Source organism: Jaculus jaculus, chromosome 4, assembly GCF_020740685.1.
Source record: "Jaculus jaculus isolate mJacJac1 chromosome 4, mJacJac1.mat.Y.cur, whole genome shotgun sequence".
In the NCBI taxonomy this organism is placed as follows: Eukaryota; Metazoa; Chordata; class Mammalia; order Rodentia; family Dipodidae; genus Jaculus; species Jaculus jaculus.
Genome location: NC_059105.1, coordinates 26,999,760 through 27,022,996, shown reverse-complemented (window position 1 = coordinate 27,022,996; position 23,237 = coordinate 26,999,760). Strand labels below are relative to the sequence as shown.

At 35.4% G+C, this 23,237-nt stretch overlaps 1 protein-coding gene across 4 annotated transcripts in view; it reads left to right on the top strand.

Moving 5' to 3' along the window:
* Spag16 (sperm associated antigen 16) overlaps window positions 1–23,237 on the top strand; it is a 901,897-nt gene that overhangs the window by 82,013 nt on the left and 796,647 nt on the right. Inside the window, exons 9-10 of one of the 4 annotated variants that reach the window (XM_045148111.1) lie at window positions 748–857; window positions 18,235–18,809. The exons of 1 other annotated variant lie outside the window; for it this stretch is intronic. In XM_045148111.1, coding sequence (XP_045004046.1) covers window positions 748–857; window positions 18,235–18,465 — 341 coding nt within the window. In that variant the 3' untranslated portion in view covers window positions 18,466–18,809. Of the gene's footprint in view, window positions 1–747; window positions 858–18,234; window positions 18,810–23,237 lie in introns of those variants that run through there. 2 more of the 4 variants (XM_045148112.1, XM_004653697.2) reach the window with 2 other exon arrangements.

Genomic DNA, 23,237 nt, shown 5'->3' with positions numbered 1-23,237 from the left:
GCAGGTAAGACAATAAATTTGAATGCTGTGGAATCATAGTATATCTCTACTTGGCCAGTGGTTCTATAACTGCTTAGATTTGGTAAAATTCATCCAACTGTCACTCAAAGTATATATAAATTGTTAAAATTTATATCAATTATTAAAATGTATGCCAACTGAATTACTTGGTTTATAAAATGAAAGAGGAAAAAATTTAAATTTGGAAATACATTAATTTCAATTTCTTTAATAAAGATATCCTATTATTTGCAGTGGATTATTTTATTTGATTAATTAAGGCTTAAAAGTAACATTTTTCATATTTAAATTTTTCTCTCCCTTAATTAAGTAGTTGCTTCCTAAATATGTGCTATATAGTATATTTTTTATAATTGTGTTATTAATTTATATTACTTTGGTTTGCTATAAGGCATGAATGAAAAATGCTTGTTTCTGCACTACATACTAATGGCACATATAATTTTGTTTGTCTATTTAGAAACTGAATTGTTTGATTTTTTTTGAGACGGGGTATCCCCTAGACCAGGGTAGCATTAAGCAGTTATATAGGGAAATTACCTTGAATTCCTGATTTTCCTGCCTCTACTTCCAAGCATTTTGGGAATCTGAATTTTGAGAGTTATTTGAATCATTTTGGGTTGATTTATCATTAGTTTAGTACTTTTAAACTGCAAGTATTAACAGGACCTTGCTCTTCATATACTTTAAGTTTGTAAACTACAGATAAATTGTATCATCTTTCAGTTAGTCACAGTTGTGAAAAAGAAAATAGGCCACAAGTAGCTACTCAGAATGTTCTTCTGGAAGCCAAAGAAGAAAATGAAAATAAAGCAAAGATGAAAGATAATAAAAAGGTATGATATTTATTTACATTTTTATTAAGTTGTACTTAACTTTCAGTTCTTTAGAGAAAGCAACTCATATAGTATCATTTCTTTTTTACTGAAAAGGGGATTTAGATGTTTTATATTAAAAGATACAAAGAGAAAAATGGAGGTTTACAAATATTAATTTAGCTAGCTAATTGAGGGACTCATGCTTATTAAAGGAGAGTACAATGAATCCTTCTTATATCCTACCTGAATATGATTTTAGTATGTCACCTTATTTTTCTACTTAAAATTATGCCTTTAGCAAAAAAGTGATCCCAGAGCATTCCTGGAAATTAGTTTTTGTATAATGTAGAGTTTAATTGTATAGGCTTTAAAAAAAAAGCTATCATGGAGTAGAATTATACCTCATTTATGAATCTATCTATATCTTCAGTTCCTTTTCTTGTAATCAGACTGATAATTAACATCTTCTATCAATGGTATTAAAATGTATAGTCAGGGCTGGAGAAATGGCTATATAGGTAAAAGCACTTGCCTGCAAAGCCTAACAACCAGGTTCAATTCCCCATTACCCATGGAAGCAAAATGTAGCACATGCATCTGGATTTCATTTTTAGTGGCAAGAGGCCCTACATCCATTCCTTCCCTCCCTCCCTTTCTCCCTCTTTCCCTTCTTCCTTTCCTTCTTTCCCTGTCCCTTTCTCTTTCTCTCTCACTCCCTCCCTGTTTATGTCTCTGCTTGCAAATAAATAATTAAAATATATACTTAACAACCATAAATGATGACTGGAGAGATGGCTTAGCAGTTAAGCGCTTGCCTGTGAAGCCTAAGGACCCTGGTTCAAGGTTCGATTCCCCAGGACCCACGTAAGCCAGATGCACAAGGGGGCACACGCGTCTGGAGTTTGTTTGCAGTGGCTAGAAGCCCTGGCGCGTCCACTCTCCTCTCTCTGCCTCTTTCTCTCTCTGTCTGTCACTCTCAAATAAAGAAATAAAAAATAAACAAAAAATTTAAAAAAAAATCATAAATGGAAAAAGTATACAACATATGAGGTTTAGTTTCTTTATATGGAAATTAGATAAGGTTCCAGAAATGGTAATGAGTTTTCTTATAAAAATAGTTACCAGAGAGTTCCGCAACATCTGGCAGTTCTTTTTAAATTAAAATATTTTAGTTATAATTCTAGAAGGAAGTACTTTTATTTTTTGTTTATTTATTTGAGAGTGAGAGTGAGAGCGAAAGGGCGGGGGCGAGAATGGGTATGCCAGGGCCTCCAGCTACTGCAAACGAACTCCAGATGCATGCACCATCTTGTGCATCTGGCTAACGTGGGTCCTGGGGAATTGAGCCTCGAACCAGGGTCCTTAGGCTTCACAGACAAACGCTTAACCGCTAAGCCATCACTCCAGCCCAAGAAGGAAGTATTTTCACCAAGACACCAATTATTTTCTCTCCTCTAATATACATATTGGAATCAGGTATCATATTAAATATTAGAAGAAACTAAATAAACACTTTTGTGTTATACTAAGCTTTCAGTAGAATACTCTGTTCTGGTGACATTTTACATTGTGCATCTGGCTTACATGGATACTGTGAAATCAAAACTGGTTCCCTTGGCTTTGTAGGCAAGTGTCTTAACTGCTAAACCATCTCTATAGACTTGGAATGCTTCTATTATATTTTCCTGAAGTACCTCAAAAACGGCACATGGAGCTTGCAGAGATAAATTATATTGGTGTTTACATACCTGAAAATAGCCTTGCTTTGGCTTACTCCTTAAATATTTAGATAATTTTAAGTTTAGAGGTTTAAATTAATTGTTTATCTTAATTTTGAAGGCTTCATATTTTTTTTGTTCCTCTCTTGCTTTAAGTATTATTCATATATGTTTTATTCTTTCCTCATATATGTGATTTTCTTTTGTTTGAAAGGCCCATTCATATAGAGCTGCCTTAGTGGTAATGCAGTCCTTCAACATGTTTTTATCATGGAAAGTTATTTTTGCTTCTATTATGACAGAGAACTTTGCTGCATAGAGTAGCCTGGGTGGGAGTTATGTTTAAAACTTGAAATATATCATTCCAAAAATTCTGTAGAAAGTCTCATGAATGGATCAAAGAATAGAATATCTGAGCATGAAGACAAAATTGAAAGATTTCAAACATTTCAACAAGAAGAAAAATAGTTAATAAGAAAGTATGAGCAGGGATGTCAGGATATTTTGGGCACTATGAAGAGATCAAATTTAAGAATTCTAAACATAGTAGAAGGAAAACAATTACAACATAATAGAAAAATAAGTATTTTCAATGAAATTATAGAAAAAAAAAGTCAAAAGTGAGGGAAAGAGATTATAATACATGTGTAGAAGGCCCAATATATACTACTGGAAAAGAACCTCTCCTCATGAGATTATAATTAGACTACTAAATACACAGACCACAGAAAAACATTGAAAATGGTGAAACAGAAGCACCAGTCAACTATAAAAGTAAGTCCATGAGAGTACCAACAGATTTCTCAATAGAAGCTGTTCATCATTTAAAAAAAATATTATTTTATTTTATGTATTTTATTATTTTATTTTTGACACTTTCAAAGATGTATACAATGCATTTTGATCCAATACTTCTAAGTTACTGCCTTACTTCCTCTTGTCTAAAATCCTTCTTCTTTTCAGTAGTCACTCAGAGGATATTATTTGGTTGTTGTTGTTTATGTTTATTTTTATTTATTAATTTATTTGAGAGCAACAGACAGAGAGAGAGAGAGAGAGAGAATGTTTATGCCAGGGCCTCCAGCTGCTGCAAATGAACTCCAGACATGTGTGCCCACTTGGCTAATGTGAGTCCTGGGAAATTGAGCATCGAACTGGTGTCCTTAAGCTTCACAGGCAAGTGCTTAAGCACTAAGCCATCTCTCCAGCCCAGAGGATATTATTTTCAGAGAAACATAATGAATAAGTTTTCCTGTGTTTTCCCAGTCTTTTATCATGGAAAGTTCCTTCTACTTTTTCTTCTAGTAGTAGCAGAGTTTCCCATCTTATTTTGGAGCCTTTGATCCATTTGGGATTGATTTTTGTGCATGTCAAGATATGTGGGTCTGATTTCAGTTTCCTGCATGTGGTTATCCAGTTTGTCCAGTATCATTTGTTGAAGATGCTGTCTTTTTTTTTTTTTTTTTCATTCTACATTGTTAGGGCCTATGTCAAATTCGAAGTATTTACTTGATCATCTGGATCATCTATTCTGTTTCATTGGTTTATAGTCCTGTTTTTATGCAAGTACCATGCTGTTTTGTTTACTATGGCTGTATAATATGGCTTTAGATCAGGTATTGCGATGCCTCCAGAGATGTTTCTTTTGCTAAGGATATGTTTGGATATCTGATGCCTGATGCCAGTCCATATGAATTTAGAGACAATTTGTTTTCTATCTCTGTGAAGAAAAATATGGGAATTTTTATTGTTATTGCATTTGGTAAGATTGCCATTTTCATAATGTTAATTCTGTCTATCCAAGAGCATGGGAGGTCTTTCCATTTTCTCAAGTCCTCCTCAATTTCTTTCTTGAGTGTGTTTATGTTTTCGTTATATAAGTCTTTCACAACCTTGGTTAATGTTATTTCAAAGTATTTTTTTATTTTTGTTGTTGCTATTGAAAAATGGGACAATGTCACTAATTTCTTTCTCTGTATCCTTGTCCTTTGCAAATAGAAAGGCTACTGAATTTTGTGTGTTGATTTTTTATCCTGCTACTTTGCTGAAGGAATTAAGTCACCTTTTAGAGTCTGAGATGGAAGTTCTTGGGTCACTCGTGTATAGAATAATGTCAGTTACAAATAGGGCCAACTTAACTTCTTACTTTGCAATTTGTATCCCTTTTATTTCTTCCTCATGTCTTATTGCTTGAGCTAGGACTTCTAGTAATATGTTGAAAAGCAGAGATGAGAGTGGTCACTCCTGTCTTGTTCCTAATCTCAATGGGAATTTCTTCAGTCTCTCTCCATTAAGTATTATTTGAGCTTTAGGTCCTTTACATATAGCCTTTATTATGTTGAGATATAAATTGTCCATATCTACTCTCTCCAACGTTTTGATCATGAAATGATGCTGTATTTTTTCAAAGACCTTTTCTGCATCTGTTGAAATGATCATGAGGTTTTTGTGTTTGAGTTTATGTATGTGGTGTATTACATAGACAGATTTCTGTATGTGGAACCAATCCTGCATTCCTGGTATAAAACCTACTTGAACCAGGTGGATAATGCTTTTGATGTGTTTTTGGATTCAGTTTGCGAGGATTTTGTTCAGGATCTTTGTGTCTAATTTCATCAGGGAAATGGGTCTGTGGCTTTTTTTGCTTGTGGCATCTCTGTCTCATTTTGGTATTAGGGTGATACTGGATTCATAAAAGAGTCAAGGAGCTTTCCCTGTTCTTAGATTGTATGCCACAGTCTAGGAAAAATTGTTTTTAGTTATTCCATGATGGTTTGGTAGAATTCTGCTAAGAAGCCATCTGGTCCTGGTCTCTTCTTTTTTTGGAGGTTTTTGATTACCTTTTCAATCTCAATGGGTGTGATAGGTTTGTTTAGGAGATTAGTCTGGTCTAAGTTTAGCTTTGGTAGGTGGTATATGTCCAGGAATTCATCCATTTTCTCCATATTATCAAATTTTGTGCCGTAGATGCTTTTGATTTAAGTCTTGATGATTCTTCCAATTTCAACTCTGTTGTGATCTCTCCTTTTTAATTTCTAATTTTGTTAATTGGAAGCATATCTTCCTTTTACTTCATCAAATTGACCATGGGTTTATCAGGTTTTTTTTTTAATTTAACCAGCTCTTTGCTTCATTAATTTTCTTAATTATTTTCTTAGTTTCTAATTCATTGATTTCTGCTCTGATCTTGATTATTTCTTTCCATCTAGAGCTTTAAAAAATTTATTTATCCATTTATTTTACAGAGAAGGAGAAAGATAGATAGATAGATAGAGGGGGGGGGGAGAGAGAATGGGTGTGCCAGGGCCTCCAGCCACTGCAAACAAATTATTCCAGACACATGTGCATCTAGCTAATGTGGGTCCTGGGAAATAAAAACTGGGTCCTTTGGATTTGCAGGCAAATGCCTTAGCCATGAAGCCATCCCTCTAGCCCCCTAACTAGAGCTTTTTAGGTTGGATTCTTCTTGTTTTTCCAATGCCTTTATGTTGAAGGTTAGGTTATTGATTTGGGATCTCTCTGTCTTTGTTTTGAAAGCATTAAGTGCTATGAATTTTACCCTAAAGATTGCCTTCATTGTCCCATAAGTTTTGGCACAGTGTGTGCTCATTGTCAGTCAATTTAAATATTTTGCAATTTCATTTTTTTGTTTCATCCACTACCCATTTATTGTTTAAAAGTATGTTGTTCAATCTCCTAGAGCTGGTGGCATTCCTGGTGCATACCTTGTTAATTTCTAGCATTACAACATTGGGATCTGATATCATGGAGGAAATTCTGTCAATTTTCCTAAATATGTGGAGGCAGGCTTTATGGCCCAGTAAATGATCTATTTTAGAGAAGGTTCCATAGGCTGCTGAGAAGAATATGTATTTGGTAGGTTTTGGGTAGAATGGTTTGTAGATTTCTATTAGGTTTAGTTGATATATGGTGTTGTTGAGCTCTCTTACTTCCCTGTTGATTTTCTCTTGGATGATCTATTTATTGCTGATAGTGGAGTATTGAAGTCCCTGACTATGATATTGTTGGTGTTTATTTCTATTTTGTTGTCAAGTAGGTTTTGTTTTATGAATTGCAGTGCACCTGTGTTTGGTGTATAAAGATTGATAATTGTGATATCCTCTTGTTGGATCATTATATTGATAAGCAAGAAGTGGCCTTCTTTGTCTTTTTTGATTAATTTTGGTTTGAAGTCTATTTTATCTGATATTAGTATAGCAACGCCTGCTTGTTTATTTTCATTTGCTTGGAATATCATTTTCCATTAATTTACCCTGAAGAGGTGTCTATCATTAGTGATGAGGTAGGTTTCTTGAAGACAGCAGATTGAGGGGTTTAATTTTCTGATCAACCCTGCTAGCATATCTCTTGATGGGTGAATTAAGACCATTAATGTTTAGGGTAAAACCTGTGAGTTTTGATTTAATCCCTGACATATTCTGGTGGTTTTTGTGGTTTGGTGTTTTCTTAGAATTTGTAGTTTTTTTATGCCTTCTCTGAATTTGGTTATTGTGATCTGCTTCTTGTAGGTACTTGAAGTTGATTATTTGACTCTTCTGTGTGGAGAATTCCTTGATGTACTCTCTGTAGATTTGGCTTTGTGTTCATATAATTGTAGACCTGAATTTTATCATGGAAAGTTTTTCTTTTACCATCTATTATGAGGGATACTTTTGCTGGGTGGAGTAGTTTTGGCTGGAAGGCATATGTTCTTAGTCTTTGCAGTGTTTCATTTCTGGCTCTCCTGGATTTCAGGGTTTCCACTGAGAAATCTAAAGTAATTCTGATGGGGTTACCTTTATATGTAATGTGTCATTTCTCCATAGTTGTTTGTAGGACTTTTTCATTGTTATTGATGTTTTGAGTCTTAATGATAGTATGTCTTGGAGAATTTCTCCTGTGGTCCAGTCTGTTTGGAGTTCTGTTAACTTCTTATAACTTGATGGGACTGTTTTTTGAGAGGGTGGAAAGTTTTCTTTGATAATTTTGTTGAATAAGTTCTCCATGCTTTTGGTCCGAAGTTCTTCCCCTACTGGTATATCCATGATCTTAATGCTGGAATATTTAAGGGTATCCCATAGTTCCCTCATGTTCTGTTCACAACAATTTTTAAACTTATTCAAACTTTTGGACTCATGAACTCTTTCTTCTGTCTTGTCTTCCAGTTTAGTGTTTCTGTCCTTCACATGACTGACTCTATTCTTGAGAGCTTCTATAGAGGTTTGGATTTTCTCAGTTTGGTTTGTATTTTCTATTGCCTTTTTATGTATAGTTTCCATCCCTTTGTCAATTTCTCTTTCACTTCATTTTTTGATTTTCTTAATGCTTCTTGCAATTCATCCTTGCATTTATTTATGTCTTCATGGAGCTTAACCAGCTGATTATTGTGGTTTCAGATTCTCTTTTTATTTTTTTTTTTGACTTTCCTTCAGATCATTTAACTGTCTTTGGAAGACTTTCTGTTTTGGTTTTATTTCCCTCTATTATGTCTAATCTAGAAAGGACAGCATTCATACAATTTCTGGTCTTTTGTTGATTTTTTGCAAGTTCTGCTAATTGTTCTACCAGGGTTGCATAGCTTGTGTCTTCATTTTGGGGTTATGATCCTGTTGTCCCTTCCATGTTTTGACTAGAGACTTCCACTGTGGGACTGTGAAACCTTGTTGGATTGACTTACATTTGATTTTTCATGTTATTCCTTTTGTGCTGTGTTCTGCCACTCATAGTATGAGAATCTTATATCATTCAGGAGGAAGCTGTTGTTTACCCTTAAAGTGTCTTTAGTGATTCTTCCCTTTTATGTTTGACTAGATTAGGCTTTTGATGGCAATGTGGCCTATTGTCTTAGACATAAGGAGTCCAAGAGGCTCTGGTGGGGACCTAAAGATCTAGTGGCAGGGCTTGTTGGTTGATGGTTCGGGGTATTGGACTGTGTGGTCAGGTGGCATGATGGGCTGGGGTAGGGAAAAATGGGACACTGTAGGTGGTATTGCAGCAGGTTGGCAGGGGGATGATGTGATTACGTAGTCCTGTGATACATAGGGATGAGGGGATGTGACTGTGGCATCCCCTGGCACCGTGAAGCATGGGGGATGGGACACCAGGGTCCTGTGACATGGCAGAGTTGGGGGATGGCACTGCTGCAGGTCTGGTGAAACATTTTTACAATAAAAAAACTTTTGCTTCATAGCTTAATAATTCAAATGTCAAAACCTAAAAGAAGTAAGTACCACATTTTATAAATATTCATATCTTCTTAGTATTTTAAGTTTAAAAATAAACTTTAGGAGAGCAATTAAAAAGCCTGTACTAAAATTATTAGATTACTGGTTCAGGCAGCAAATAGTTTAGCATCAATTATTGAGATCTTATTATGAGGTAATAAAAAAACCAAATTCTCAAAGAACTTTAGTTACACTTAAAAATTACTTTTAGGGATAACTCTTAGATGACCCACGGGCTCAAGCTAGCACTCAGTTTGTGAGGTTTTCAGGTATGTTCAAACCCTAGGACACAGACCAGGATTGCCATATTGATGTTTCTTATGGGCACTGTCACTCCATGGCCTTCAGCATCACGTCACCAGGTCATAGGAACTAGAGCATAGTGTGTAGAGATTGAAATGCTAAACCCTACACCTGTCACTATATATGACAGGGACATAATTAGATGGTCTTCCTGCAGATGTTGAGTATTACATGTGACGACCGGTTGGGCATATGTGGACAAGCTGGTTAGTGCTCTTGGTATAGCCTAGGCAGTCGTTACACTACAAACCTTGGGTTTGCTAATTGTGCCTAAATAATGATTCATGTGTTCTACATTCAAAGAATATCCTCTTCCAGTTGTCTCAAATTCTGTTGCCAAAATGATGTTATAGCTCAAAGGATGTAAGAACAGTATGGAACTTACACAGAAAGCTTTTCATGTGCCTTACTTCTTACAAAGGCATTTTGTATTCATTGCAATGTGTAACATAAGCACAAAAGACATCAAACAGAAAATTGTTTTAGGTTACATTAACAATTTAAGATGTATTGTTTTTAATCATTTAATTTTAAAATCAATATTAAATAGCACATATTATTTCAGAATGTTTTACAAGTTAGCTTATTCCATGCATACAAGTATTAAAATAATAACAACAAAGAAAAAATACAATTCAAAATTGAGCAAAGGCATTGGAAAAAAGTTACACAAATGGTCAGTCTATGGATTGCTACTATCATTAATCATAAGATACAGATGAAGTTTCACAAGTGATGGGTAAGTTCTCATTTTTATCTACTTAATGCCTTTAAATATTTAGCATCAATGTGCAATATTTTCTTAAGGGCACAAAAGATAATGGTTTTAAGGCCTCATTTAGTTCTTTTTGTAATTTATCCTACAAGTTAGTTATCACAACCCATATTCTTTCAGCATAGTATCTGTCAGTGTTTGTTGGCATGTGCTATGGCAGATGCTATTTAACAGTGTGAAGTACTTTGAAAACTAATTTATACTTGAAGGCCAGATCTACCTCTCATGAACTGTATGGTATGGGTATATTACTTGCCTTCTGTCTTCCCATCTCTTCAAACTGGGAAGAATGAGATTTACATTAGAAAGGTTGTCAGGATTCATTAAATTGTTCCTATCAATTTATAAGTAATTATGTTTCTCGAGAAAAAGTTATTTTGCAGAGCAAGATAAGTAATTTTTACTTTGCAATGCTACTTTTTCTTTTGTTTATAAGCACTATATACATCTAATAAATAGTGTTCTAAAGGCTTCGAGATTTGTTATTTATAACTATTTTAGTCATTTCATTATATAGTGAGATGAAAACTTAGCCATAGCTTCCAATTACGATAGGGTTAGTTCATTGTCTCAGATTATATATAGTAGCTAGAGGCCCTGGCCCACTGATCATCTGTTTGCCTCTTTTTCTATCTCAAATAAACAAAAATGAAAATATTTTTAAAAAGACAAAAAAAGAGATGACAGCTCAAATATGAATATGTCAAGAGGAGGTTCCTTTAATTCTGATTGATTGACGTCTGACACCATGTGCTCTGTCACACTGCATGACAATGTTAAACCCGAGAGCATTAGTCCTCTTCAGTGCTGGTTCTGTATAAACACTTCTTATATGAAAGTCAGTGCCTATCATTCAATAGTGAATGCTTCAATGCAGTTATTGTTTCTGACTAAAATAAACTTGTTATCCTGTAGTCAACTAAATGTCTGATTGATATTTTGCCAGTAATTGTAAGTATTGCATTGTAATGTGAGATCATTTTATTTATCTCCATTTATTTGTCTATAAAGTTTATTAATTTATATATATATTTATATATATATCTATAAAGTTGGTAAGAACTTAGTTTTGCATTGATTATAGTTTAAAAACTCAGAAAATAGAACAAATTCTATTATGGGGGATTGAAAATCTTCATACTAATAATTTGTACATAGTGTTGAATTTCTTCAACAGTTAAATAATTCATTTATAAATCCCTGAGGAAATAAGTGAACAAACTGTTCATAATATTCTGCCACGCTAAATAAATAAGCATTAAGCCAACTTGTTTACAGTTATTTTCTGAGTAGAAAATTAAATAAGTACAAATTATTATGTTTCACTAAATATATTCTGCTTACATACTGAGATTCAATGTGAATCAAAATAAAAGCAATTAAGAGATTCTGATTATTCTCAGGTTTTAATATTTATTATTAATTATAGATACATAACTATGAATGATGTAAAACCCCCCAAAATATTTCATTAAAAATGCTCTGAAGTACAACATTCTGAAAATTTCATTATGTAAGTACAGAATCTGAAACCAGGCATGGTGCTACATACCTGTAATCCTAGCACTCATGCTATATAGCAATAAATTGTTTCAAAGCAGCCAAAAAGAAAAATTTCTCCAACAACCTAGAGAGATTTTCCAGTGGTTAAGGCACTTGCCTCTATAGCTTAATGACCTGGGTTCGAGTCTATTGTACCCTTGAAAAGTGAGATGCACAAAGTGGCACATGCCAAAAAACACTGACAGTTAATTTGCAGTAATTGGAGGCCCTGGTATTCTCTCTCTCTCTCTGTTTGCACATAAAATATATATATTTTAAATTTTTTGTTTGTTTATTTTTATTTATTTGAGAGTGGCAGAGAGAGAAAGACTGAGAGAGGGAGAGAGAGAGAGAGAATGGGCACACCAGGGCTTCCAGCCACTGCAAATGAACTCCAGACATGTGTGCCCCCTTGTGCATCTGGCTAACATGGGTCCTGGGGAAGCAATCCTTGAACCGGGGTCCTTAGGCTTCACAGGCGAGCACTTAACCGCTAAGCTATCCCTCCAGCTCGCAAATAAAATATTTTAAAAATTGTCTTCAACAAGAAGAACCTCAATGACAGTAACAGCAACAACAAAATTCAACACATTATCTAAAGTACTAATTCCTGAAAAATATGGTGTATGCATTTAATATATTATAATATATTTAATATATTATAAACAAATAGTCTCAATCAATATTAATTGATATATACATCATATTTTAATATTATATATAAGTTAAATATATATGACAAAATGCAAGTATAGAATACAATGTCTATAGTTGGTTGTGCCTTGCTCTTTGACTTGGTATTCTGCTTATAAGATTCTTTTTTGTTGCTGTAGTTTCTGTAGTTCATTTATATCTACTTTTTGTTCTTCTGTCAACCATGTTCAGATTTTTTCTAAATAAAGACTGCCATTAACATTACTGTACATCTCCCTGGAAACCAGTGAAGACTTGCTGCAGGATATTAACCAAGGATTGGACTTGGGATAAGATTTAATCAGATCATATTTCTAAACCCACATGTAGAATTCATACTACTCTGTTCCTTCAGGAAATTCAATATTACCAGGCTTCTTAATTTTTGCCAATCTAACAAGTAAAATCGGTTACCTTATCAGATAGTAATTTTCATTTTTTCAGATTAAATAGAAACATGTACCTTTTTGCATAGGAAATTCATATTCTAGCTACTTAGAAATAACATTTTATAACTTTTGCTCATTCTTGTTGATTCGTGAAGAGTAATTCCACTGAGATCCATCCAGGCTGTTGGGTGGTTCATGAAAAAAGATTTGGTAATATTCACCAATAAAATTGGGGGGTGCATTTAAATTATAGGAATATGTATTTAATTGTTTTGGGCTTATGCATACTTCATTTAGAGCTGTTATGTTAGTTTGTGTCTTCTGAGCAACTGTTGCATTTCTTCTACATTGTTTAAGTTATGAACATACAGATATTAATACCATCCCCTTTTACACTTGTGTTAGTCAGTAGTGATTTCCTGATTACTTTTTGATAATTTTAGTTTCAATACTTTATCACTTGCTAATTTTTGTTTATATTGTTTAAAAAAAGTTTATCAGTTTGCTGATACTCTCAAAGAGTTTGATTTTATTTCATTAAACCATCTATATCTTTTCCTAACTTAAAATTTCAAATGTTTCTGTTTTTATCTATATTTTCATTCTTTTAGTTTTATGGTTATTTTGCTTTTCCTTTTGTTGAGGTAAGAGGTTAGGTTCATGGGCTTTCTGGTCAAGATGGCAAGCCCATAACCACATCAGAGCTCTGGTGGTGAACTCAGACAAGAATTGTGGGGCTCCAGCACTAGTAGATCCTAACAGACCTGCACTGGAGGAAATGCACACTTGGGAATCTGCCAATTCCTAGAAATCCAACCTAACTCTCATGCTGGGGCTTTTGTTGCTGACCTAAGGGTGTGTGGGGGGTAGGGTGGGAGTAGGGGTTGAGGTGGATGGTTTTTCAGGGTTCAAACAGGAAGGACAATCCCATGATATATCTTTGTCCATACCTCCTGCACTCAGATAGGGGAATAACCCACTGGTGCACACAGTAAAGAGGCCAGGGCCAATGCCTCAGTCCCAAGGACCAGGCAGGAACCCCCACCTCAAGCCCCCATGAAGGCCCTCTGATACCATGTTACCCCTATGTGGCCCTGTGAGCCCCAACACCCCATGCTGCTACTGCACATTTTCACCACACTCCACACTGCCCATGCCCCTGCAAACACCTGCAGGTCATCCATAACCCACACTGCCCCTGTGCACCCAATGGTTACTCACACCTGGTGCAGCCTGCATATACCCCTGCTATTACCCCACACCCCATACTGTTCCCGTGCTGCCCTTGCATCAATCCCCCACCCACATTACCTCCTTGTACCTCTTTGAGTCCCTTCACCCTGTGCCACCCATGCATGCCATCCCTACCCTGCACCACTATGAGCCACACAGGCAAGGCACAGTTGTGACTGGGGGTCTAAGAGATTCAGACTTCCAACCACAGCTATTGTATCAGCCACCAGCTCAGAGCTGCTGGAGCATGTACAGCCTCCACAACTTGAGCATCTGTGGAGAAATGCCGTCTTACTCCCATATGCTTCAAACCCAAAACAGAAAACTCACTGAAGATCCTACAAAGACAAGTATTCATGTCCACCTTAATAAAATAAGACTTTTAGTCTGAAATTGGGAAATCCCCCAATGCAAAAACAAAACAACAAACAAACAACAAAAAAGACAACAAACTGAGAGATGTCCACCAAGGTTGCCTAGTTTCACAATGGATGTCTCCAATGAAAACATCAAGGATACAACAGAAATAGAATTCTAAAATGAAAGCATACTAAGCTATGTGACCTTGACAAAGCAAATCACTGAACTAGATGCAAATCAGCTCCCCAAAATGACATAAATGAAATGCAATGGAATCATCTCTTACACACAGCTTTTGTCACTAGGCTTAACTTAATTCAGGAAAACCAGAGAGACCTCAATAGTGAGATACTTGAATTGAAGGTGAATCAACAAATAGAGGATATCAATAACTAGCAGATTAACCTTAATGAGGATATGATTAAATGCAAGAATAAGTTCCAAGAAGCATCAAGAAAATCAAACCACAACCTGAAATTGGAACTCCACAAAGGGATGGATATAATATGAAGAATAAAACAGAAAACAAAAATCAAATAGAGTTTATGAAAGCATCTTTAGAAACCCTCACTAACAAAGTTAGTCATATGGAAGACAGAGCCTCAGATTTGGAAGATAAGACAGAATGAATTGTTTGGGAATATAAAAATTTTGATGAGTTCCAAAATCAAGCAAATTGATTTGAGGATATTGTGGGATACCCTAAGGTATCCAAACATTTGGATAATGGGTATACTAGAAAGGAAAAAGTTTAGGACCAAGACATGGAGAACATAATATTTGAATGAAACTTTTCCACCCTCTCAAAAGAGAGATACAACCAGGTACAAGAAGCTTGCCAAACATCAAACAGACTAGATCAAAACAAACTCTTTGAGGCACATTATAGTCAAAACTCTAAACAATGAAAACAGAGAGTGTGAAAAGCAGCAAGAGAAAAAGAATTTATTACATACAAAGGCAGTCTCATCAGAATTACCTCAGATTTTTTAATGGGAACCCTGAAAGCCAGAAGGTCTTGGAATGAAGTACTTCAAACTGTAAAAACTGTGGCTTCCAATCCTAACTACTATACCCAGTGAAAATATCCTTTATACTAGATAGAGAAAGGAAAATTTTCCATGACAAAAGCTAGCTGTGGGCTGGAGGGATGGTTTAGCAGTTAAGACATCTGCCTGTAAAACCAAAGGGCCCAGGTTCAATTCCCCAGGGCCCATGTCAGCCAGATGCACAAGGGGGCACTTATATCTAGAGTTCTTTTGCAGTGGCTGGAGGCCATGACTTGCTCATTCTTTATCCCCGCCCTCTTTCTCTCTGTCAAATAAGTAAATAAATAAAAATAAAATATTTTAAAAATTAAAAGAGCCAGCTCTATGATTATATGAACATAAAGCCAAACCTACAATGAATACTTAAGGGAATATTCCACACAAAGGAGTTAAACAACCATCTTCAAGAGCCTACAAAAGGAAGATCACTAAAACCAGAACTACTCAGGTCAGAAAATGTAAATAGCCTGAGAAAACACCAAACCCCATAAAGACACCAGTATGGTAGGGATTAAACCAAATTTAACAGTTATAACTTTAAACATTAGTTGTCTTAGTTCACCCATCAAAAGATATAACTTAATTGGGTGGATTAAAGAAAGAACACTTCTATCTGCTGTTTTCAAGAAACCCACCTCATGAGGAAGGATAGAGGCCTCCTCAGAGTGAAAGAATGAAAAATAATTTTCCAAGTAAGTTGGTATTGCTATCTTAATATCTGACTAAATATACTTCAAACTGAAAGTAATCAAAAAAGACAAAGAACACCATATTTTACTCATCAAAAGAATGATCCACCGAGAGGACACCACAATCATAAATCTATATGCACCAAACACAGTTGTATCACATTTTGTTAAACAAAGCCTACTTGAAAACAAACCATTAATAAACCCCAATGTCATAATAGTAAGGAATGTCAGTACCCAAGTATCTTCAATAGACAGATCATCCAAGCAGAAAATCAACAGGTAAATAATAGATCTTAACAACACCATAGATCAACTAGACCTGACAGACATCTACTGTACATTCTACCCTAATTCTACAGAAAACACATTTTTCTTTGCAGTCCCCAGAACCTTCTCCAAAAGAGATCAAATATTAGGGCATAAATCATGCCTCCATAAATTTGGGAAAATGACATAATTTCCTGCATCATATCAAACCACAATGCATTAAAGCTAGAAATTAACAGAAACAACAGAATTACACCATCTCCTAAAAACTGAACAATGCCCTATTAAATAATGAATAAGTCATAGAAGAAATTAAAAAGAAAATTGTAAAATTTCTAAAACTGAATGATAATGAAAGCACAACTTAACCAAACTTATAAGACACAATGAAAGCAGTCCTAAGGGAAAAATTCATAGCACTAAATGCCTTCATAACAAATACAGGGAGATATCAAATTAAGAACCTACTACCCACCTAAAGGTATTGGACAAAGAACAGCAATCTAACTGTTCCAGATGGGAAGAAATAATTAAAATCTGAACAGAAATTAATAAACTGGTAAGAAAATTGATGAAACCAAAAGCTGGTAATTTGAGAAAATAAATTAGAATGATAAACCCTGGTCAATTTGACCAAACGAAAGCAGAATCTCTAATGAACAAAATGAGAAATGAAAAGGGAGAGGTCACAACAGACATTTGTGAAATTGGAAGAAGTCACAATAGCTAAGAACTGGAATCATCCCAGATACCCATTGTTTGACAGATGTATAATGAAGATATGGTACATTTACACAATGGGAGTCTACTCAACAGTAAGGAAAAATGATTTAATGAAAGTTGTAAGAAAATGGATGGACTTGGAATAATTCATAATAAACAAACACATAAGCACAGAAAAATAAATGCTGCACAGTCTTGCTCATCTGTGGTTCCTAACTCTCTATTTTTAGTCTTGGAATCTCCAATCCCATTACCTTTCTTTTTCCAGGAGAATGCTATTACTACATAATGACTATACTTTATGTTTGCACTTACCAGGAAAGAGCAAGGAAGGAGGGTGATATACCATCTCGACTGGAGAGCAAATCTCTTTGTGCAATTTAGTGTCCCTATTTTAAGTATTTGATTACCCTGAAATAGAATTTTTAATGTGTAGTATAATAGGAACTCAATTTTACCTTGTTGGATAATTACTAGTACAGCAGAATTATTACATTATTTCTTTTTTAAAAGTGGTCTATCATGCCATTTCTGCCATTTATCTGTCTTCTATATGTGTTAGTTTTGTATTGATGACAGTTTAAAACAATACATTTAATTTCATGGTTTCAACTCGTGGTTTGCAGCCCCTATTGTTACTGTTCCTATGAGGAAGCAGGACACCATGGCCTGAGATCCTGGTGGAGTATAGGTGCTTCCCTTGTTGCATCTAGAAAGCTCAGAATGTCAGAAAGTCCTAGACCCATTTCCTCTCACTAGACCGTACATCCAAAAGATTTCATCACCTTCAATGATACCATTAAAACTTGAAGTCTCCATTATAACTTAATTAATTGACTTGATCAGAGCTATTATAATACAATCCATTCTCAAGGATTAGTTCTAATAGGTGGGAACCAAAACTTCAGAAATGAGCCTTTTTTGGAGGAGGGTACCTCCTATTCAAATCATACTTTTGCATCTGAACTTGCTATTTGTGCCTTTTTTTGCTCCTGTGATGGCAACACTCTTTTTAATTATTGCAGTTTTTGACTCTTTTTATATATGTTAAGATAGATCTTTCCACCTTATTTCTATTCTTCTAAAGCCTTGTAGCTATTCCTATACCTGTATTTGTCTTGCTATAATTTAAAATTGCCAAATTTTATCCAAAATTTTATTCTTCTAACTTTTATAGGGTATATTTGGCTTTATAATACAATGAGATAATTCTAGCACCAGTGTGCTGGGTCTTTCAGTGCATAATTGAGCTCTTATTGCTCCACATCTTTTGGCTTTTAAAAAATGTCCTGCATGAACATTTCTGTAATTTTCTCCTTGCAGATACAATGAATATTGTGTTTACAATAATTTAAAATGCCTTATACTTGTGCTGTTATAAATGATATATTTTGAGATAAATGACTTTTTCCTTTCTTGGCTTTGAGGCCTCCTTCTACAGAAATCAAGAGAGAGTTTATGAGCTCAGTTCACGATCAGCCTTCTGTCCAACTCAATGCCTCCATCAGCAGGAGTGGAGAGGCAACTCTCAAACTTGGAGTAAGACCACCCCTCTGCTGGACACCATTGGCATAAAACAACAGAGAGGAGGAACACTCAGAATAAGAAGACCCAGGACATCATTCTTCTGTCAGCCCAAGCCTGCTGGGAAATTCTAAGCAACATATCTTTCTGATTTGTCTTCTATTACCATCTCTCCTGAACATACACATTCTTTGTCTATGGTCTTTTCAGACATCTGAAGAAACCCATGCTTATCATTTATTTTCAGATCTCTAATCCTTTCATACCATTTTTATTGACCCAATCTCTCCTTCCCTTGAATTTACTTACTCTTTTTACTTACTGGATCTCAAGGTCTATGAACATCAAACTGCTCTATATTTTTATATTCTATTGTAATGTTCTGCTCACTTTCAATGCTTTTGGAAATCTGGCTTTCTCCTAGTGATAGTCCTTCTACAGCCAGTGGAGTTCTGGTAAATGTTTATCAGCAAAAATGAGGGAGAAGATGGAATTGTTGTCTTTTTCAGTTTTTTTTTTTTTGTTACAAATATTCCCAACATAGCAATTCAAGCTATGAATTCTAGAGTTCAGTTCAGGGTATCTGTTTTCTTTACTGCATGCTTATACATGACTCTGGGCCTCAAAGTGAGGTGAGCATTCTGTTTGCTTCATTTACTTGATCTCAATTTCCTCCTTCCCTTCTTTCCTTAAATCTCATTTTGATCAGATTATCCCACTCTAAAGGCACAGCTTCTCAAGATATGCTTTATAAATAGAAAAAAAATAATCACTTGCCATTATCAGCTTAAAAAATGATTCCAGCAGTATACTTCATGGAATGACAGCAGTTTCTAGACATCCTCTTCCAGTGATTCTGTTCTCTATTCTTCTTACCCATTTTCCTAGTAATTTCTTAGACGTTGATGTTACTAACAACTGCCATCATTTTCATTTACTTTTTGTTCCATCTTCTCAAGTTGCATGTTCAAATATTCTATTACTACATATGACATGACTTTAAATTCTGCCATTAGTGACTCCCAGCTTAAATTTTATGCTGAAATCTCTTTTACAAACTCTGGTTTTAAATATACAAACCTTGGGCTGGAGAGATGGCTTAGTGGTTAAGCGCTTGCCTGTGAAGCCTAAGAACCCCGGTTCGAGGCTCGGTTCCCCAGGTCCCACGTTAGCCAGATGCACAAGGGGACGCACGCATTTGGAGTTCGTTTGCAGAGGCTGGAAGCCCTGGCGTGCCCATTCTCTCTCTTTCTCCCTCTATCTGTCTTTCTCTCTGTGTCTGTCGCTCTCAAATAAATAAATAAATAATTAAAAAAAATAAATATACAAACCTCTACTTGACAACTGAACCATATCTATTGATTTCCACATATCCCCTTTAGCTGTTTTCCGAATTTATTGATAGAAACTCCATTCTTCCTATTCCTGAACAATAAAACCCATGGAGTCATCCTTGAGTTCTCTGTCTCTATCTGTGTCTTATCTTGCTCTGCTTCACCCCCATCAGTTACTTTCTCATCAATGGAATGGGATACCAAACAGAAGCAGCTTAGGGAAGGAGTCTGTGATCACATCATCACATCAGCAGGGTAGAAGGAAAGGGAAAGAAAGAAAGAGAGTGAGAACAGAACAGAACAGAATGGAACCAGAGAGGAGAGGAGGGGAGGGGAGAGGAGGGGAGGGGAGAGGAGCAAGCAAGAGTATTTGGATTGTAAAACCTCTAAGCCCTCCCCCAGTGACACACTTACTCCATTAAAGCTCTACCTATTGCAGATTCCAGAACCTTCCCAAACAGGGCCACCAGTAGAAGATAAATCTATGGTGGGGGTATTTTACATTCTTACTATCACAGTTCCCCTCTTTCCTGTTCTTCCTTCTTCCCTCCTTCCTGACTTCTTTCCTTTCTTCAATCTTTCCTTCTCTCCTACTCTCTCTCTCTCTCTCCATATATGTGTGTGTCCCCCATATTTATATAGGACTATAGCAAACCATCCTAAGTAGTCTGTGCTTTTGTCTTTGCTTTCCTCCAGCTTCCTCTAAACACAGTAGTTAGAGTGATCTAATTAAACTATGTGAAACTTCACACTAGCTTTCTACCTTACTCAGTGTAACAGAGAAGTCATATAACCATTGAGGTAAGACCCTGTGTGGTCTGACCCCTGCTTAGTTATCTGCCCTTACCTTTTGCTGCTTCTGAGTACTGACATATTTGGACTTGTCTCTTCCATCTTATATTTGAATTAATATTTTTTTGTTCATTTATGTTTTATTTCTCTTTTCCTTACTTTGTAATACATGGATTTTTTCACTATGAATCTGTTCTCTTATAATATTACCCTTAAAAATTTAGCAAACTTATGTAATACAATCTAAAATTTATTGAATTTAAACTAATTAAATAATATAAAGTTCTCTATATACTTTAATGCAAATCAAAACATTCCTGATTTACAAATTGTAGGTCTCATAATTAATTGTTTTTTTTTAACATAATGCAGTAGATATTATTGTTATTGTTCAGAGACATTTTATAAAGGCAGTACTTGTTTGGATTTATACAAAATTTTCTAATTTATTTATCTGACTGGTTTCAAGATTTCACATTTGTATTTTTTGAGCAACAGTTTTACTGTAATAGGTATAATATTTTTTTATCATTTTTTCCCATGAAACATGTCAGGCTTACTGTACTCAGGTAGCATGTATTTTGCCATTTCTCAAATTTCCAACTTATTATTTACTATAGTAAATATTGACTTTTCTCCATCCTTAAAGCTTGCTTTTAGATACACAAGTAGATACATATTGTAATGTCTTTATCTATCTTCTTTATATCTTAGAGTCTCACATATTAAAAATGACCTTTTTATTTTTAAATCTAGGTATTTAAACAGTAAATTTATATACAAATAAGATTTCAGAAGGATTGGGTGAATTAATAAAGACAGTTTAGCTGTTAATGAGGTGAAAATATAGCAAGGAAAGTGAGCATAAATAAAAACATGTGCATCCATATCTCATATTTGAGAAGTAGGCATCTGATTGCATGTTATTATATTTGCCTATGAAAGCACAGCATGGTGTTCCTTCCTCTCTATCTGATGGTTCTATGTATCTGTGGCAACCATGTTATCAGTTAACAGTATGTCATAGTGCAGAATTGTACCTGTTTTCCTTTGAAGAGCATACTTTGCCCTATCTCTTAGGTTTTTCTCTAGAGCTAGAAATAATGTGCCTAAAACAGTTTTTTGTTGTTGTTGTTGTTGTTGAGATGAAATTAACTCAGTTCAGAATAAATTTCTTTTCAGATTAAATTTGTTCACCAGGTAAAATATCTGTTCCTGTTATTTTTCTTATTTCTGTGTCAAAATACCTGATGAAGTCAACTTAAGGAAGGAAAGGTTTATTTTCATTCGATGTTCAAGGGTGTAGTCTGTCATGGTGCTGAAGTCATGGTAGCAAAAGACTGAGGTACTTGATTACATTGTGTGTGCAGTCCGAAAGCAGAGAGGTGAATGCTAATGCTTTCCAAACTTTCTTCTTTTAATTGTCTGAAACCTCAACCCATGTGATTTCTCTTCTAGTTGATTCTAGATTCAATGAAATTGATAATAGAGGTTAACCATTACATGCCCACTCTGTCAACTTCGCATCCAAATGTATCACTTTTAAGTCATATCCTTCCTCCCTTTGTTCTTATAGGCTCATTGCTATCTCCTAATAGGAAATCATTCTGTCCAAATTTCAAAAAGTGCCCATAGTCTTTAAAAGTTCTAACACTGTTCAAGTTAAGTGAAGTCAATTCTGAGACTTAATTTTCAGCTGTTATAAATTCAATAAACAAGTGATATGCTTTCAAAATGCAATGGCACAGAATAGACATTCCCATTTAAAAGCCAAGAATGGGCACTGAGGAGATGGGTTGTGGTTAAAGTGCTTGCCTGCAAAGCCTAAGGGCCTAGGTCCCATTCCTCATGACCCATGTAAGCCAGATGCACAAGGTAGCACATGCCTCTAGGGTTCTTTTTCAGTGGCTGGAGGGCCTAGCATGCCCATTCTATCTCCCTCTTTTTCCCTTTCTCTCTCTCTCTCTCCAATAAAAAAAAAAAAATCTTTAAGAAAAAGCAAAGAATGGAGGCAAAGTAAGGAAAGATTGGACCAAAGCAAGATAGAAACACATCAGGGAAAAACTAAATCCTGTAGCTCCATGTCAAGCCTCCAGCACTCTTGCTAGAATTGTCTGGGCTGCAGCTCTGCCCCTGTATCGCATAGTGATGTAGGCAGAGTAGGGTGTCCATAATCACAGAAAACCTTTCCTGTCTCTGAAGATGTTTGTTTACAACAATCACAGCTTTTTTTTTTTTTCACCAAGCCAGGAGTCATTTTGCTAGACTATCATGCTTTTGGAGAGCTCTAAGCTCTGCAAGCAGCCTTTAGTTGCATGGCAATGGGGCTCTAGATGACTGAAGCAGAGGAATATTGCCTCCTGAGATATCTGAGCCAGATTAGGAGGTAAAACTCTGATTAATTAACACATCAAAGTCTGGTGTCACCATCCTGCAGGTGCTCATGGCTAGCTCTAAGGATAGGCTAGCCCCATGAGGTCAGATATCAGAACATACAGAAAACGTGTACATAAATACCCATGACGATAACATAAACAATGCAGGGAACAACATTTTCAGCATAATCTATTTGTGGCAAATTAACTGGGTTGCTGTGCTTTACTTGACTGGTAAACACTCTGGACACTGTCTGTTCTCTATGTACTCACTAGGCTTTTGTTGGATAAGAACTCATGCATGGAAACCAGTGGTTTACCCAGAGATCCAGGTGATGGCTTTATAGGGAGGTATAGCAGCAATGTGTGGGGAGGTTGAGAAGAAAAATTTCTGAATTCCAGATA